We start from the raw sequence: 19340 nt of genomic DNA, 5'->3' as shown, positions 1-19340 counted from the left end.
TACTGGAGGTCCCCGGCCCCTCAATGATGCGGCTGGCCTCCACTCGAGCCAGGGCCTTCGCGGCTCTGGCGCCGGCCTGGTGGAACACTCTCCCTCCAGCTGTCCGGGCCCTGCGGGACCTTGGGGATTTCCGCAGGGCCTGTAAGACTGAGTTGTTCCACCGGGCCTTTGGAGAGACCGGCCACTGAGGGTCCCCCTGCCCCCTCCTCTTTACCCCCATGGGCCCTAATACCATCAGGACCCATTATTTCGCATTAGGAGGGTTTCGTAAGGGCGCGGGCGATGTTCTAAGATACGAGTGTTGTTTTAATTATAGGTATGTTTTTGGCTGATGTTTTATCTGTACACCACCCTGAGCCCTTCGGGGATAGGGCGGTATACTAAATTTAATAAATAATAATTAAAAAATAACAATAATGACGAACTCTGTGCACGCTTGTCCACAGAGAGGGCTCTGAGTGCCACCTCTGGCACCCGTGCCATAGGTTCGCCACCACTGCTCTAGAGGCTGGCCAGCTACCTACTCTTTTTGGAGCTGCGTCTGGCATTGTACCTGGCCCCTGTGTGGTTTTCTTCTCTTCCACCCAGTTGTAGTAAGCGGAATAGTCGCCGTTGCTGGGCAGGGTCATCCAAGGTCCTGTGATGCCGATGCTGGTGTCCCCGTTGTGATCGTCGCAGACCCAACGCCCAGACAGGTAGGTCGTTCTCCGGGCTTCTGCCAGCTTGCTGACAGTGCTAGAGGTCATGGCGCCGTCGCTCTCGGAGGAGACGTCCGCCGGATCCCTGAGGGAAAGGCAAGAGGTTCTCGCAAAGGGAAGCACAGCTCTGGAAGGCCAGCCCAATCCCAAGTGAGCACTGAGTCGTACAAGAAGAACAAGAAGAGTTTGGATTCGTACCCTACTTTTCTCGCCTGTAAGGAGACTCAAGGCGGCTCACAAGCTCCTTTCCTTTCCTCTCCCCACAACAGACAATTTCCCAATCCAGAGGTAGATGGGCTGGGAGAGTTCTGGGAGACCTGTGACTAGCCCAAGGTCGCCCAGCAGGAATGTAGGAGTGCAGAAACACATCTGGTTCACTGGATAAGCCTCTGCCACTCAGGTGGAGGAGTGGGGAATCAAACCTAGTTCTCCAGATTAGAATCCGCCTGCTCTTATCCACCACACCTGCTCTTAACCACTACACCACGCTGGCTTTTAAGAGGTCTAAGGGGGTGCTAATCCCCTACTCTTGATGGGAGAGGGTTTAGGATTCAGACTGCGAGTTCAGTTAATAGTGTACGGCCACCTGGCCTGATTTTAACCCCTGGATTTCCTTGGTGGTCTCCCATCCAAGTACTAACCAGGTCCCACCCTGCTTAGCTTCTAAGATCTGATGGGATTGGGCTAGCCTGGGCTGCCAGGTTAAAGCAAGAGATGAACAGAGGTGATTTGCCACAACCCTCGACTTCCTCAGCAGTCTCCCATCCAAGGACTAACCAGGGAAAAAGAGAAACAGGCTTTGCTGGGGGGAAGGATTAGGACTAATAAAAGGAAACACTTCTTCACGCAACGTGTGATTGGTGTTTGGAATATGCTGCCACAGGAGGTGGTGATGGCCACTAACCTGGATAGCTTTAAAAAGGGCTTTGACAGATTTATGGAGGAGAAGTTGATCTCTGGCTACCAATCTTGATCCTCCTTGATCTGAGATTGCAAATGCCTTAGCAGACCAGGTGCTCAGGAGCAGCAGCAGCAGCAGGCCCTTGCTTTCACATCCTGCACGTGAGCTCCCAAAGGCACCTGGTGGGCCACTGCAAGTAGCAGAGTGCTGGACTAGATGGACTCTGGTCTGATCCAGCAGGCTAGTTCTTATGTTCTTATGTCGTTCCCTACCTGGCGCCGATCTTCACCTCCTCGATCGGGAAGATGACGGAGGTGAGCTCGAGGACGTGCGACCGCCGCAGGCAAGCCAGGTGCTCGTGCTGGTTTCTCAAGTCGCAGATCCTCTTCTCCACCAGGTCGCCCAGCTTGCGGTTGTGCCGCTGGATCTTCTCCTTCTTCTCCTGGTGACGCTGGGCCCGCCGGTAAAGCTTCTGGTTCTCGTCCTTGACTCTAAGGAGGCACTCGGCATCTACAGGGGGGCAAAAGTGAGGTGAGGGGGAGAAGCTAGATTCAAGCCCGCAAGCATCTTATGAGACCAGCAACATTTTTGGGGTATACGACTATAACCTGCATGTGAATATAAGATGGCTCCCTCTTCCTTGACAGCACATATGGGGGGGCGGGGGGTGGCTAGCATTCCTTTTAGGTAAATAGGGTACCTGCTTCTAACATAAGCAACTTCTTAATTGGCTTATGTGGGTAAATGTGGGGGGGAGCTGCAAAGTCGAAGCAGCGGAGGATCCTGCCACCCCCACCAGACGTCCCCACTACAGCTTGCAATCCTGGGAGACACTGGAGCTAGCGGTGAAAGCAGGGCTGCTGGGAGGCACGCCTAAGGAAGTGAGGCCTGAGGAGGCTGCCGGACAGATTCCCCCACAGGAAGAGAAGAAGAAAAGAGGCCCACAGCAGGGCTGAGAGAACCCAAGAGGGCTGTTGGGAGGAGAGGGGTGGGACTCAAATCAGCTGAAATGGATCAGGGTGGAGTGGGAATAGGACCACCCCCACCCCCCTGGCCGTCTTAGATCCCTTTCCTTTGTCGGCCAAGGGACTTGTATGGACTGGCTTCAGAACTCTGAGCTGCAAAGGATTCTGGGACACATTGTAGGGTATACCCACTGCATGGCGTGAGCCCGAAAAGTCTGCTGGTCCTACCACCCTTTGCAAAGCAAATGTACACACTAAAACATAGGTGTCAAACTGGAGGTGCTCCAGATGTTATGGACTACAGTTCCCATCATCCCTGATGGGAACTGTAGTCCATAACATCTGGAGCACCACCAGTTTGACACCTGTGCACTGAAACATGCTCACCCACAATGCATGGGACAGTACAATGATAAAGCAGGAGACGCTACTCTTCAGGTATCTCACCTGCCTCCACAAACTGTCAGAGCATGGAGCGATCTGCTTCCGGGGACCTCAGGGTTCTACAGAACACAACCCGAACACTAGCGGGATCGAGGTGCCCAAGCGTGGGGGCCCCAAGTGTGACCGGGTAACAAAATGTGCTCGTCGTTAAGTTTTATTATTTAAACAATAAAAAAAAAGACTGCCCAAGTCAAAATATGGTTGATGACGGATGACTGACAAATGTGTAAGTTGTTAAGATTCCTTTGCAAACATTGCAATTACTTGTAAGTCCGAACGGTTTATTTTGGTGAACGATCAGAGAAGCATTTCCGTATGTACGTTACATTATAAGGATTTGAAAATTATCATTGTTTGTATGTTTGTATGTATGTATGTATGTATGTATGTATGTATGTATGTATGTATGTATGTATGTATGTATGTATGTATGTATGTATGTATGTATGTATGTATGTATGATGTTACATTTATACCCTGCCTTTTCCTGGAAGACTCAAGGTGGCTTGCAAGAAAAGTCTTAGGACATTACTTACGTCTGGCCGTTTCTTCGTTCTCTTTGCAAATGGTTTGTTTCAGCTGCTCGATTCTCATCTTGCAAGACATGATTTTCCATCTCTGAAAGGAACAGCAAAACTGCCTGAGACTCGATAGCAAGCCTTTATTGGCATAGACCACAGTACAACAATAATAAAAACGGATTAAAAAGCATATACAATACAGGAAATAAATGTTCAGTGGAAGGAAAACTACTGGCATTTAGTAATTTCCAGGAGAAAGTCTGCCACTATCATACAGAGAGAAGGATCAGGGTTGTCCAACAAGTAGTGTAATCTAATTAAATCGGGGAGATCGGGTAAATGTAAAGGAGTAAGATTCACATACTTGGATCTGATTTCCTTGAATCTGAGACAGTGTAGTAATTGGCCCACCAATTACTACACTGCCTGAGGCTCACTGGTGTCTTATGGGCCATTTTTGTTGTTTTTAAAAAAAGAACACCTGATCTACCCCGGGGCTCCAAGAAACAAGCTAGTGGCAGACCTGAGCCCAGGTGTTCAGATGCCCATTGCGATATTTTAACCATTGCCTCACAAGGCTTCTGATTGGCCGCTGGTGATTTGACTGGCTGCACACACTTTTAAAAAAAGTTGCTTCGGCAGCAGCTGTCATCACAGCACAAAGATCTTTACTGTGTGGCCGAAGGTAACCTATGCAGGCCATTTTGCATTTGGGTCTGCCTCCTGCAGCAGTTATTTTGTGGTGTCGGAATGGCACAGGTCCAAAAAAGGTTGAGGACTTCTGCTCTAGACAGTGTCGTGACCCTCTAGTGTCTTAGCCTGGGTCCTGCCATATTTCTGTCTACTGAATGCTTACTGCTCTAAGCAGACCTGGAAATGCTTCCTGGTACCCATCTGCCCTTATCTCTGCAGCTGCATGTGTGTGTGGGCAAGCTGCAGTGTTTTCATCCCAGTTCTCACTGTCTGAGGAACGTGTAGGCGCAGAACAAGTTTTGAAAACCTTCTAAGTTTCTATGCAGACATATTCTCTCATTGCATTGCTTTTATGATTTTCTGCTTTAATTATGATCAATTAAAATGAACCAAAGTAGGCCGTCTGCTCTCTGGCTTCTGTTACTAGCCAGATCAGCAAAAAGCCTGGATGAAATACCCTTTGTTCTCAATTCTACATGGGAATGTATGAGATTATGAACTAAGTTGTTTTCGAGGTCTTCTTGTCCCTAACAGGCACCATGAGTCTGCCCTTTCCTGATACAAAGCAAGAACATGGCTAAATGTTTAGGCTCTTTGTCTGGAAAAGTAGGACAGTAGAAAACAATAACTGATAAGGGGAGGTTGGGCCTACGTTCACAAGACGTCAAAGGCAGAGTACTGACATCTTCCAATAAGGGCACTAGTTTGTCCTAAATGTTTTGAGTAACGGGGTGATCTCCACCCTTGCAAATGATTGACTGAGGATGATGAACTTTGGGGTGTATTCTTTTTACTGCTATTCTGATGTAACCTATAAAAATAAGAGACAGCGGCCATTTTAGTGAGGCTCCTCTAATTCTAGCTTGCCCGTCTGTTGGCCTGAATAAAATATTTCTTTGATTTTATTCTTTGTCGGCTTGAGCTTTTTGGCTTAAATATTTTGAACCTGTTACCCTGCAGTAACATGTGTGTGCGCGTGTGTGTGTGAAACAGTACCTTTCTGCTTCAGGGACGGGGGGGTTGGGAGCCTGAAGTATCTGTGCTGGGGGATATAACGGTTTGCCTGCAGTGGCATAGCGCCAACAGGGCGGGGTGGGGCGTGATGCCCTGGGAGTGACCAGGCCGCAGAGGGGACATGGCCAGGGCGTTCTAGGGCGGGGGGAGTTTCCCCTCGCTCCATCTCTGTTTGCTTGTTTTCATGTACTCAGTTCTGACAATATAAGTCAACAGCTTTTGATAACAGTTGATAATGCAAAAAAAACCCAACAACCCCTAGTGATCAATAAGCACGTGGAACATGGATGCTTATCTGCAGCTTCTTCACATGTATTCTCATGCTACCGCTGGAACATGTCAGACAAATGAATTGCTTGGATGAATTCCACCACGTGGCTTTCAACCACGCAAGCGAAGCAGCTTCGCATTCCCAGACAAAAGGTCCGCACACGAGCTGGGACTGAACCGGAATCGACTCAAGGAAGTCCAGAAAATAACTCACCAACTGATCGCTGGTTATCCATTTCCTTTCCATGGCTTTTAGCAACCTGCGGACAATGAAAACAAGTAACAAAAGTTTAGTTATAGATGTCAAACTCTCGGCCCTCCAGATGCTATGGACTACGATTCGCATCATCCCCAGATGCTATGGACATACAATTCGCATGGCGCTGGCAGGGGATGATGGGAACTGTAGTTCATAACATCTGGAGAGCCGAGAGTTTGACACCTGTGGTTTAGATGGTCAACAAGAATGATGAGTTGGGCCTGTGGACCTTTCCCCTGGCACCAAAATACCACCTGACAGAGATAGCCTCTAGCGCCTGGGAAAAGGGCCGCTGTTGGAAGAACAGAGCCAACTTTGTGCCTGTTGGAAGAACAGATCTACAAAACCCAACTTGGTGCATCTAACAAATGTCAAGTGTTAAAATAATTATGGGTCTACATGTGTTGAAATTAATTTAAAAGTTAAGAAGGACCTAGAGTGAAATAATGGCAGGATTCGAGATTTAAATGAAAACAGCGGATTGGACTAAAATAGTTCTACAAGGAGGGCTAAAAGCAGAGGAAATGCAGATACCAACTATAAGCACAAAACTAGATTTGAGTTTGGATCTATAATGAGGTAGCTGGAAGTCCCCATATATGTATGTAGTGACATCTTGAAATTTGTTTGTTTGTTTGTTTGTTTATTTATTATTCCACTTATATACCGCCCTCCCCCGGAGGGCTCAGGGCAGTTCACAACAATAGCAACAAACAAGTGGATAAATAAAATACCGTACAAGTACTGGTCTCTAATTTAAAATACAGCGCTCAATTTCCGTAACCATTTTAAAATACAGATTTTTAATCGTTATTATTATAGTGGGGGAACGGAAATTAGACCTGGGTTCTTTTCTTTTCTTTTTTCTGTATATGTTTATATGTGTAAAAGATTTTTTTAAAAATGTTCACAAAGAGACTTACTGGGCTTGGAATTCGCTCTGCTTGTTCCTAAGGTGCTTTAGTCTCTCTTTTTTCTCAGAGAACCTGGAAGAGAATAAGCTGTAGGTTAAAAAAAAATGCCAGAAACAAGATTGATTTCATCCACTAGTGCTGGATCTTGTAAAGAAATTGGCTGTCGTTTCAGGAAACCTGCTATGAAGGTGAACAGAAGGAAGTAGATTACGGCTCGCTGGCTGCAGTCCAGTGGATCTTGAAGCAAGCCGCCCGTTGCCAGGAGGTCTGCAAAGTGTTCTGGACTGGATCTTGACCAGCAGCAGGGAGGGGTTTCTAGAATCATAGAGCTGGAAGAGACCCCAAGAAGGGCCATCAAGTCCAACCCCCTGCAATGCAGGAACACACACTCAAAGCACTCCTGACAGATGGACATCCAGCCTCTCCTTAAAATCCTCCAAAGAAGGAGACTCCACCACACTCTGAAGTTGTGCGTTCTAATTTTTTTAAAAAGCGGTCCATGAAAGGTCAAACCCCTGCTCTGACGCAGAGAAGCTATTAAGAAGAAGAAGAAGGAGGAGGAGGAGGAGGAGGAGGAGGAGGAGGAGTTTGGATTTATATCCCCCCTTCCTCTCCTGTAGGAGACTCAAAGGGGCTGACAATCTCCTCGCCCTTCCCCCTTCACAACAAACACCCTGTGAGGTGGGTGGGGCTGAGAGAGCTCCGGGAAGCTGTGACTAGCCCAAGGTCACCCAGCTGGCGTGTGTGGGAGTGCACAGGCTAACCTGAATCCCCCAGATAAGCCTCTGCAGCTCAGGCGGCAGAGCGGGGAATCAAACCCGGTTCCTCCAGATTAGATACACGAGCTCTTAACCTCCTACACCACTGCTGCTCCAAACATGAAGAAGGTTACTAAGGGGATCAAAGGTAGGTCTTCATAAAACAGGTTTATAAAAATTGTGCACAGGGTGGAAAGAGTTTATTTTATTTAAAAATATTTAAATTTGCCACATGCCAGAATATTTAAATATGCCAAATATATTTAAATATGCCAAAAATATTTAAATATGCCAAAGTCTCTAGGAGGCTTACACGGGTCAAAATAATAAAACATCGTAAGTAAACGATGAAAATTAACAAGAGAAGAGGAAGAGTTCGGATTTATACCGCACCTTTTTCTCTTGCTAAGGAGGCTCAAGGCAACTTACAAACTCCTTTTCCCTTCTTCTCTCCACAACAGACACCTTGTGAGGTCGGTGGGGGTCAGAGAGTTCTGAGAGAACAGGGGCTGGCCCAAGGTCACCCAGCAGGCTGCAAGTGGAGGAGTGGGGAAACAAATCCAGTTCACCAGGCAAGAGTCTACCGCTCAGGTGGAAAACCTGGTTCTCCAGATTAGAGTCTACCATTTTTAACCACTACACCACGCTGGCTCTCAATTTAAAGATAACAATAAAAACCACTGAGCCTTCGGGGAGGGCGGAATATAAATATAATAAATAAATAATAAAATTAATCTCAACCCCCTTTTCTCCTCAATGAACAGCCAGCCTGGTGTGGTGGTTAAGAGCAGGTGCAGTCTAATCTGGAGGAACCGGGTTTGATTCCCTGCCCTGCCACTTGAGCTGTGGAGGCTTCTCTGGGGAATCAGATTAGCTTGTGAATGCCAACACATAACAATTGAAGGCAAGTAAAAAATACAATCTGGAGCACAAGGGAAAAGGGAGCCAATCCCCCCCCCAAAAAATACTTGCCAAATTGACAAGGAAGAACACATGTGATCTTAAATTTCTGTTATATTAGTACTTAACCAGAGTAATACAATAATACGTACAAAATGCGTACTTTGCATCAGATTCATTCATAAGTAACCGGAACCTTTCATGAATGATTTCAGTTTAACGCAAGTGCATTTTTTGATCACTCTCTATAACAGGAAACTTTCATTAGATGTAACCCTTTTTGGATTATGCAATATCAAGAATCCTGAGAGCCTCTCAGGATTCTTGATATTGCATAAATCCAAAAAGGGTTACATCTAATGCACTTGCGTTAAATTATTGCATGTGAGCACTTTAGCACTGACGAAGAACCGAAAACGCTCGTAGCGCATAGCGTTTTGCATATCATTGAAGATTGCTGTATATTGCTGAAGACTGCGTGTTTTAGAAGAATTGGGTTGGACACCAAAAACAAGAGCATTAAATGAGCTCTTGTAAAACACAGTGCATATTACTGTTTGTATGCGTTACTTTGCACAAGTTTACACGAATGTAACAGCTGGAACTATATACTTAAGCATTTCGGCAATTGTTGCGAAATTTTCCTGTGGGCGTGACATCTCCGTACTAGGTGTTACATTGGGATCACGACACCAAGTAGCATCTAACGAACAATTTGCTTAATGACTTGGATGTGAGGGCTAAGAACTATGTGTCGGTCCGCTTAAGAAATATTAACACACCGGAGGACATAAGCTGCCATTCATAAGAACACAAGAACAAGCCAGCTGGATCAGACCAGAGTCCATCTAGTCCAGCTCTCTGCTACTCGCAGTGGCCCACCAGGTGCCTTTGGGAGCTCACATGAAGGGGGTGAAAGCAATGGCCTTCTGCTGCTGCTGCTGCTCCTGAGCACCTGGTCTGCTAAGGCATTTGCAATCTCAGATCAAGGAGGATCAAGATTGGTAGCCATAAATCGACTTCTCCTCCATAATTCTGTCCAAGCCCCTTTTAAAGCTATCCAGGTTAGTGGCCATCACCACCTCCTGTGGCAGCATATTCCAAACACCAATCACACGTTGCGTGAAGAAGTGTTTCCTTTTATTAGTCCCAATTCTTCCCCCCAGCATTTTCAATGAATGCCCCCTGGTTCTAGTATGGTGAGAAAGAGAGAAACATTTCTCTCTGTCAACATTTTCTGCCCCATGCATAATTTTGTAGACTTCAATCATATCCCCCCTCAGACGTCTCCTCTCCAAACTAAAGAGTCCCAAACGCTGCAGCCTCTCCTCATAAGGAAGGTGCTCCAGTCCCTCAATCATCCTTGTTGCCCTTCTCTGCACTTTTTCTATCTCCTCAATATCCTGTTTGAGATGCGGCGACCAGAACTGGACACAGTACTCCAAGTGCGGTCGCACCACTGCTTTATATAAGGGCATGACAATCTTTGCAGTTTTATTCTCAATTCCTTTTCTAATGATCCCCAGCATAGAGTTTGCCTTTTTCACAGCTGCCATGCATTGAGTTGACATTCCCATGGAACTATCAACTAAGACGCATAAATCCCATATTTTGTCCCAGACGAACTGTGTTTTCCTTAGCCCTTTGTGGCGTTTAACTGAAATCATTCATGAAAGGTTCCGGTTACTTATGAATGAATCTGATGCAAAGTACGCATTTTGTATGACAGAATTAATGATTGTTTATAAATGTATTATTGTATTACTCTGGTTAAGTACTAATATAACAGAAATTTAAGATCACATTGTGTTCTTCCTTGTCAATTTGGCAAGTATTTTTTTTGGGGGGGATTGGCTCCCTTTTTCCTTGTGCTCCAGAATGCCAACACATGCCAGCTGGGTGACCTTGGGCTAGTCACAGTTCTCCAGAGTTCTCTCAGAGTGTTTGTTGTGGGGGGACGGGGACAGGAAGGGAAAGGCGATTGTAAGCCCCTTTGAGTCTCCTTACAGGAGAGATATAAATCCGAACTCCTCCTCCTTCAATGCAGCATATGCAACGCTTTGAGGTAGGCTGGGCTGAAAGCATAGGACTGGACTAAGATCACCCAGGGAGCTTCTATTGTAAAGTGGGGATTTAAACTTGGATGTCCCAGATACTAGCCTGTCATTCTAAACCTTGCTTACCACTAAGTTCCAGCAAACTACTGATAATTAAAATAACTCTGGGATGTTGCTCAGAAATACAGCAACATTTCTCAAACCCAAATAACTGGTTCTACTTGTGTATACTGGATCAGGTATTATGCACGGAACAAAGAAAATGATTGACGTTTTGTTCCTTTTCATATAAAAGACAGGGAAATCAACCCAATATTGTTTAAAGATAGGTCACGCATATGAGAACTGGGATCCTGATAAAGGTATCTAGGTCCTAGGTTGACTGATGTTATAAAGGATTTTTAAAGGTTGGCTATTTTCGGTACCTCACTGGACGGACGCCGTAACGTAATGCTGTTAAATCTGAAAGCACTAAATCAAATTTATTGCTTAGAATTAGTTGACAACAGAGAACTCAAGGACATCCGAGGATTCAAGAGCACCAAATGAGGCTGACCGGCAGGAGGCTCAAGACAGACAAAAGGAAATACTTCTTTCCACAACAAACGATTCGAATGTGGAACTGGCTGTCGAACAGAAGATGTAGGGATGCCCCCGGCCCAGACAGCTTTGAAAGGGGGCTAGATTCATGGAGCGGCTCTCAGTGGCTACTACCCTTGGGCACTGAAGTGACTCTTCATGGCCCGGAAGCGACATCAGGCTCTTTGTCTTATTGTTGGACCTCCGGAGGAAACAGTATACAGTATATGAAGTCTGACTAATAAAGGACTAATAAAAGGAAACACTTCTTCACGCAACGTGTGATTGGTGTTTGGAATACGCAGCCGCAGGAGGTGGTGATGGCCACTAACCTGGATAGCTTTAAAAGGGGCTTGGACAGATTTATGGAGGAGAAGTCGATCTTTGGCTACCAATCTTGATCCTCTTTGATCTGAGATTGCAAATGCCTTAGCAGACCAGGTGCTCGGGAGCAGCAGCAGCAGAAGGCCGTTGATTTCACATCCTGCATGTGAGCTCCCAAAGGCACCTGGTGGGCCACTGCCATCTCCTTTCCCTCCCCCCCCAACAAACACCCTGTGAGGTGGGTGGGGCTGAGAGAGCTCCGAGAAGCTGTGACTAGCCCAAGGTCACCTAGCTGGTGTGTGTTGGAGTACACAAGCTAATCTAGTTCACTAGTTCACCAGATAAGCCTCCACAGTAACCCTCTCCCCTCCTCCCACGGCTGCCCGGCAATACCAAAATACGTGCCACAGATGAAGGGCACGAGGTCGAGCCTGTTTGCACTGCCTGTGCGAATTCCTGACACGCCTGGATTCGTGGCTGTTAATTACACGTTAGCCAAGCTCAAACTCCTTAAACACACACAAGGAGGGCAGTAATCCAGCAGGAAACAGATGTGTGACTCAGGAGGCATTCAATGACGATGACGCCCTTCGATCCTATTATTAAGCAGTACGAAAGAACTGTGAAGTTTAGAGTCAGCAACGACAACGGAGGCTTCTGCTAGATTTGCAGCCGGGGGGAGGACACCAGAAATCCCACTGAACCCCCCAGCTTCCCTTTGACTGACACTCAGCTCCCTCAACATTCTGCACCTTCAGGGCATATTTAGTTCTCATCAGGATGACTTTTCTTTCGGTTTCTTTTTAAAATTTATATTGTACTTTTCTCCCTAACTGGGACTCAGCAGAGCTTATCCCATTCTTCTCCTCTTCACTTTGTCGTTTATTCTGAGCCAGCGTGGTGTAGTGGTTAAGAGCAGGTGCACTCTAATCTGGAGAACTGGGTTTGATTCCCCGCTCTGCCACTTGAGCTGTGGAGGCTTATCTGGGGAACTAGATTAGCTTGTGCACTCCAACACACGCCAGCTGAGTCTCCTTACAGGAGAGAAAGGGGGATATAAACCCAACTCTTCTTCTCCTCACAACAATTTAGTGAGGTAGGCTAGGCTGAGAGATTGGGATGCAGCCGAGGTTGTCCAGCGAGCTTCCCTGGAAGAGATTGCATCTGACCTCAATTGTCCCATATCCTAGACCACCACTTCACCCATGATGCCAACTCTCCCTCTCTCGCTAATTTCCCATAATCACATTTGTCTCTCTGCCCATCTGTAGATGGCCTCGTTTGGTGACTTTGGTCAGCCACAGGGTGTCTAGCTACTTTAAACTTTTTTTCCTGTCAAGTCAAATCAAATCAATCAGTGTTTATTAGCCTTAGGCCAGACACACAAAACTCCTCCCCACAGTTTACAAAAAGTATAAAACATGTTGTGAGAGTTTTTCAAGCATTAGAGTACAGAAGCAATGCAGTTATAGAACGTTAAGCGGAAGATCATAAATTTAGTTATAACAGGATTGTAATTTTATTAATTTTTAACCACTTTATTACAACTTAGCTTTTGTGGTTTGAACATCAGTTGAACTTTCTCTGATTTTTGCTGCTAGAAACATACATATCGCTACTTTGGATGTAACCTCAGCATACACATCAGCCATCAGAAAGCAGACTTCCTCCTCCTCGCTGCCTGTCAGGCCTGACAGGATATCATTGATATATTTGTTACGGATAGCAGAATAAAATGGGCAATGAAGTGTGTAGCGTATTATGTTCTCACTCTGATTTAAGCTACATCTGCACACTTGTAGCTCTCTTGGTATTTTAGCAAATCTCCCCAGTAAATGTTCTGATTTAAACGTCTGATATCTCAGGGAAGTGAATGGTTTTCTTAGGTTTGCTTCCTTGAGATTTGTAAGATATTGTGCATAACATTTGTTCTTTTTAACTCGAGAGAACCATGGGGAGTATTTCTGGATGGCAGTGAGTTGGCTGTCTTGTAGAGCATCTTTACTATAGAGCCAGTCACTAATTTTGCTAACGTCCCATATATGAATAGTTTCCAGGTCGGGAATTTCGCAAAGAGCTAGTATGGGAGAAATTTGATCCTCCCACCTATTTGTTCTCATCATGTGTCTGTAACTCAGATTTACTAATTGGTTGGGCTTTAGAGTTGCCAGGGTTTTATAGTACAAAAGTATTCTTACATGGATTCTTGTCCTGATGGGTGGTAGCCCTACTTCCATTCGGAGCCACGGGGCGGGGTGGAGGGTGGCAGGGCCAAAATCTTTCTCAGAAAGATATTTTGGGCCGTTTCCAGTTTTCCTACTGTGGCGGTGTCCCAACCCCAAATTTCTGCTCCGTACAGTACTTGTGCCAGCACTTTACTCTGAAACGCTTTGAGAATTGGAGGAATCAGTAGGCCTCCTTTACCAAAGAAAAATCTGAGTAGCCCACTGGACAGACGAGCTGCGCTGGAAAATTTTCCCCTTATTTGGGCCCTCCAGGATAAAGAATCCTGAAAGGTTAGTCTCCTGTCAAGTCACAGTTGATATATGGTAACCCGCAGGGTTTCCAAGGCAATAAGTGTTCAGAGGTGGTTTGCCACTGCCTTAGCACTGTGGAGATTCAAACCTGGGTTTCCCAGATCCTAATCCAACACCTTAACCACGAAACCACATTGGCTCTCTGCTATAAACTGTAAACATATGAAAATATTACGGCTGCAATCCAGCGTGGTGCAGCGGTTAAGAGCAGGTGGATTCTAATCTGGAGAACCGGGTTTGAGTCCCCACTCCTCCACCTGAGTGGCAGAGGCTTATCTGGTGAACCAGATGTGTTTCCACACTCCTGCTGGGTGACCTTGGGCTAGACACAGTTCTCACAGAACTCTCTCAGCCCCACCGACCTCACAAGGTGTCTGTTGTGGGGAGAGGAAGGGAAAGGAGTTTGTCGGCCACCCTGAGTCTCCTTACGGGAGAGAAATCCAACTCTTCTTCTCCACGCACAACAACTTGGCAGCAAGCTCCATTAAAGGGAACAACACTCTCGCTTCTTAAGTAAACAGCTCCGGTTACAAGGATCTCAGGCAGCCGGCCGAGCAGCAACCCTTGGTCTTCCAAGGTCTTGCAGTGTCACTATCAGTCACTGGAGGAGTGTGGAAAAACACCGGAATGAACCCGATGGGTCTTGCTCAATGCAAGGATGTTCCAAGACAGGAAGAAGGAAATACTTTTTTACTTGATGAGTATGTTAATTGTGGAATTCTCTGTCAGTGCAGGCAGTGACAGCTAGGAGCATAGATAGCTTTCAGAAGGTACATAATCACAGACAAGTCCATTAGTAGTTACTAGCCATGGTGAGTAAAGGGAACTTCCATATTCTTAGGAGTTAGTGTGGTGTAGTGGTTAGGAGCAAGTGGAGAGAGCCAGCGTGGTGTAGTGGTTAAGAGCAGGTGCACTCTAATCTGGAGAACTGGGTTTGATTCCTCGCTCTGCCACTCGAGCTGTGGAGGCTTATCTGGTGAAACAGATTAGCTTGTGCACTCCAAAACGTGCCGGCTGGGTGACCTTGGGCTAGTCACAGTGCTGCGGAGTTCTGTGAATGAAGAACTAAGGCATGTGCGATTGTTTCATTTATGTTATGCTACTTACTAAGTGGCACAAGACCACATCACAGGTGAAGCCACCTTACGCTGAATCAGATCATCAGTTCCTCGGGGTCAGTATTGCCTACTCAGGCTGGCAGCCGCTCACCAGGATCTCAGGCAGAGGCCCCTTCCGCACATGCAGAATAATGCACTTTCAATCCACTTGCACAGTTGTTTGCAAGTGGGTTTTGCTATTCCGCACAGTAAAATCCAGCTGCAAAGTGCATTGAAAATGGATTGAAAGTGCATTATTCTACTACCTGGTCCTTTCACCTGGACATGCCAGGGATCGAACCTGGGAACTTCTGAATGCCAAGCAGATGGTTCTACCACTGAGCCACGGCCCCTATCCAGAGGAATATCCAGAAAGCACATGAAGCTGCCCTAGACAAATCAGGCCATCAGTCCTTAAAGGTCAATACTGTCTACTCAAATCGGCAGCTGCTCTCCAGCGCCTAAGGTAGAAAAGGGTCTTTCACGTCACCTACTACGCCTTTCTAACTGGAGATGATGGGGATTGAACCTGGTACTTTCCGTCTGCCAAGTGGATGCTCTACCATTGAGCCACCCTGTGAGGTGGGTGGGGCTGAGAGAGTTCCGAGAAGCTGTGACTAGCCCAAGGTCACCCAGCTGGCGTATGTGGGAGTGCACAGGCTAATCTGAATTCCCCCAGATAAGCCTCCACAACTCAAGCGGCAGAGCTGGGAATCAAACCCGGTTCCTCCAGATCAGAGTGCACCTGCTCTTACCCACTGCTCTTACCCACTACGCAACTGCTGCTCCTTATATAAACATGTAATATTACACATGTTGTTTGAGGATCTTCCCCTTTTTCCTATTGGAAAAATTGAAGTCAGCTGTTGAGAATGCCAAGCTTCATTTAAGTGGATGCTCTAGGTCAGGGGGGTCCACCTCTGGTGCCCCTGATGTTCATGGACTGGCCATGTTGGCAGGGGCTGATGGGAATCGTAGTCCATGAACATCTGGTGCACCAGAGGTGGACAATGCTGCTGAAGGGTTTATCCTAGGTCTGTAGCGGTTCTTTAGTACTTTAATTATTATTTTTTTGCAGCTGGGGAGGGGAGGCTTGTTTATCAAACTACAGCAAAGATTCGTTTCCTTGCGTAAGGCAAAGCAGCTGCTTTGGATATCTGTTTCTCAGTGGGAGCGGGAACGTCGCAGATCAGGGTAAAGAACTGACTGGGCGTGTGCCGTCTTCCTAGATCAGTGATGGCAAACCTTTTTGACACCGAGTGCCCAAACTGCAACCCAAAACCCACTTATTTATTGCAAAGTGCCAACATGGCAATTTAACCTGAATGCTGAGGTTTTAGTTTAGAACAAACGGTTGGCTCCAAGGTGTGAGTTACTCAGGAGTAAGCTTGGTGGTAGTCGGTGGCTTTGCTTTGAAGCAACCGTGCATCTCTTCCAACGGGTGAATCACGACCCTAGGAGGGTTTACTCAGAAGCAAGCCCCATTGCCAGCAACTGAGCTTACTCCCAGGTAAAGGATTGCGCTTTTGTTCTTTGCATGAAAATCAGTGGGGTTTAACAGCGCTTAACAGGTTACCTACACTGCTTCCCCAAAACTTGGACTTAATGGTAATAATGGTAATAATGGAGCCCAGCGGCCCAGGCCAGCCTAGATGGGGGGGGGGGGGGGAAGGGCACTCTGTTTGCACGTGCCCACAGAGAGGGCTCTGAGTGCCACCACTGTCCTAGATTGACAGAAGAGGCTTCCATTCTGTGTTGGGGTTTCATTTGAAGGCAGCCATCGTCCAGTTCTTTCTTGCTCCCCTACCTACGCTTGACCAGCGTGGCAACTGGTTCCTGTGGTGTGAAGCCCCCAGTTGGAGGGCTACTTCAGAACGTTAGCTGCTGGTGTAAAAATCTTAGTGTTAACGCTGACAAAAAACCCCCCTCCAACTGGAGTGCAATTTGAAACTGTCAAGGACTGCAGTCTCTCAAAACTCTGGTTGCTGCAAAATGTCCTGTGGGAGTGCAGACATACGGAATGTATGTTCCACCAGCCCTGAAGCTTATACGAGACCGGTACACATCTTAGCTTAGTGGACTTTCATTGTATGACACAGGATCTTTGCTTTGCACCGCACCGGATTTTTATCATCATTACTAGGGTCTGTATTTCAGATACCTTGTGGTACTCTTGTATTGTTTATGGATTTGGACACATATTATACTTATAACAAAGACTTGTTATCATGACATGCCAGCCACAGATGAGGGCAAAACTTTAGGAGCAAAAAGTACCAGCCCACAACTGCACAGCCCAGAAAACCCAATACAGCTAGTTGACACCGGCTGTGAAAGTCTTTGACAATATACCAAATAACCCTGCCAATCTTTCTTTCTCTTAAGCCTAAAACTTGTGTTCAGAACCTGTAGCCTGTCATATGTCAGTTTAGGAACCAGAGTGTTACTAGGATCTGGAACACCCCGGTTCAAATCCCCATACTGCTACAAGAAAAGCCACTATTACCCATCTATTCCAGGGAACAATTCAAAGCACTGATTCTTACCTCAAATGTCCTAAATTCACTTGAAGTCAGGATACCTGAAGGACCGTCTTCTCACACCATCCAGCTAGGATCAACCTCTCAAGCCCTGTTCTCTGTGCCCTGAACTTCAGAGGTGAGCAGGTGGCAACCAGAGACGGCACATCTTCTGCAATGGCACCTGGAACACGCTCCCTTCTGAAGCCTGCCTGGCACCTACTTTCTTTTAGGCACCTGGCTAAAACACACCTTTTTATACAAACTTTAAGGGGTTTTTTTATCATATCAGCTAATTATAGTCTCCTTCTGTTGTATAACATGCTTATTCCACTCATGTTAAGTAACTTTTCAATAGCTTCATTTTTGTATGGCTATGTTTTGAATTGTAAGAGAGCCAGCAGGGTGTAGTGGTTAAGAGCAGGTGGATTCTAATCTGGAGAACTGGGTTTGATTCCCCACTCCTCCACTTGAGTGGCAGAGGCTTATCTGGTGAAACAGATGTGTTTCCACACTCCTACTGGGTGACCTTGAGCTAGTCACAGTTCTTCGGAGCTCTCTCAGCCCCATCTACCTCACAGGGTGTTTGTTAGGGGGGAGGGAAAGGAAATTGTGAGCCCCTTTGAGTCTCTTTACAGGAGAAAGGGGGGATATAAATCCAAACTCTTCCTCCTCCTCTTCTTCTTCCTCCTCCTAATACACTATTCTTTGACTCAGATGAGAAAAAGCATATAGGTTTTCCCTTTCCCTACAACAGCCCTGTGAGGTAGACGGGGGCAAACAGGAAGCCTGAGCTCCCCCTCTGAAGTGAATCTGAGGAAAAGATGATCTCTCAATCATAGTTGTTTCCCCTCTCTAGGAATCTGGGAACAGTGTCCTAGCGAAGCAGTCCTTAATACCTAATACCCTTTTCTTTGACTCAGCTGAACAGAAGCACACAGGTTCGTCCTTTCCCCACAACAACCGTGTGATGTAGGCACAGAAGAAGCCCAAATTCCCACTCCAGAGTGAATCTGAGGAAAAGAACTCATAGCTGTTTGTCATCTCTAAGAATCTGGGAACACCATCTCAGCGAAGGAGTCCTTAGCACCTAATACCCCTTTCTTCGGCTCAGCTGAGAAGAAGCATATGGGCTTTTCCCATCCCCACAACAACCTTGCGAGGTAGGTCCAATCTCCCCGATCCAGACCTTGCTGAGAGAGTTGCGGGGGCTTGAGCCCGGGTCTCCCAGCCCAGCCTCTCTCGGCGGGGAAGGGGCTGCTTCAAAAGCTGGTCTTGGGGGCAGGGAAGGAACGTCTCAGCAGAGCGCCTCTGAGCATACGCAGAGTGCTCGGGCGGGGGAAGCCCCCCCCGGCCAGCCACCTACCGCTCGGAGTCGCGGCCGTCGAAGAAGACGAAGTCCCCCTGGCGGACGCACTTGGCGCAGGTGAGGCGGCGGCGGGCGGTGTTGCAGAGCGGGCAGCGCTCCACGGCCACGTACAGGCCCTCCGCGCCGGCCTCGCCAGCGCCGCCGCCCCTGGGAGCCGCCATGTTGCCGACGGGCTCGCGGCGGCCGGCGGTCACGTGGGACTTTGTTTTCAAGCCGGGGCATGACGGGAAACGGCGGCAGCTAAAAACAGAGGCAGGGAGGGGGGCGGGGCTTCAGCCGCAGAGGAGGGGCGGGGCCGTGGCGCGGTGCGTCACAGGCCACGCCCAGGCGAGAGTCTAGTCAGGAAGGGCCTCTTTGAGGGCTGACTGAGTGACGCGCCTGAAGGCGGGTGGTAGCCAACTTCCAGGCGCGGACTGGATATTCCAATTCATTCCCCAGATTTTTTTAAAGTCGCGTATTTATTTGTTTTAAATTAGATTATTTCATGAAATAAATAATATTTTTAAAATAAATGAGATTGT

At 47.1% G+C, this 19340-nt stretch overlaps 1 protein-coding gene across 1 annotated transcript in view; it reads right to left on the bottom strand.

The window, feature by feature from the left end:
- The window catches only part of ATG14 (autophagy related 14), a 28062-nt gene extending 9036 nt beyond the window's left edge, over positions 1 to 19026 (bottom strand). The window contains exons 1-6 of the mRNA XM_048486319.1: positions 18817 to 19026; positions 6689 to 6751; positions 5721 to 5766; positions 3545 to 3626; positions 1872 to 2109; positions 554 to 783 (exon numbers count right to left, since the gene is read on the bottom strand). Of these exons, the coding sequence (XP_048342276.1) occupies positions 554 to 783; positions 1872 to 2109; positions 3545 to 3626; positions 5721 to 5766; positions 6689 to 6751; positions 18817 to 18980 (823 nt within the window). The 5' untranslated portion in view covers positions 18981 to 19026. The remainder of the gene's footprint in view (positions 1 to 553; positions 784 to 1871; positions 2110 to 3544; positions 3627 to 5720; positions 5767 to 6688; positions 6752 to 18816) is intronic.
- Positions 19027 to 19340: the final 314 nt, after the last annotated feature.

The sequence above is a fragment of the Sphaerodactylus townsendi genome, linkage group LG02 (genome assembly GCF_021028975.2).
Source record: "Sphaerodactylus townsendi isolate TG3544 linkage group LG02, MPM_Stown_v2.3, whole genome shotgun sequence".
Taxonomy (NCBI): domain Eukaryota; kingdom Metazoa; phylum Chordata; class Lepidosauria; order Squamata; family Sphaerodactylidae; genus Sphaerodactylus; species Sphaerodactylus townsendi.
Note: the sequence above shows the minus strand (reverse complement) of the source record. Positions and strands in the feature narration are given on the sequence as shown.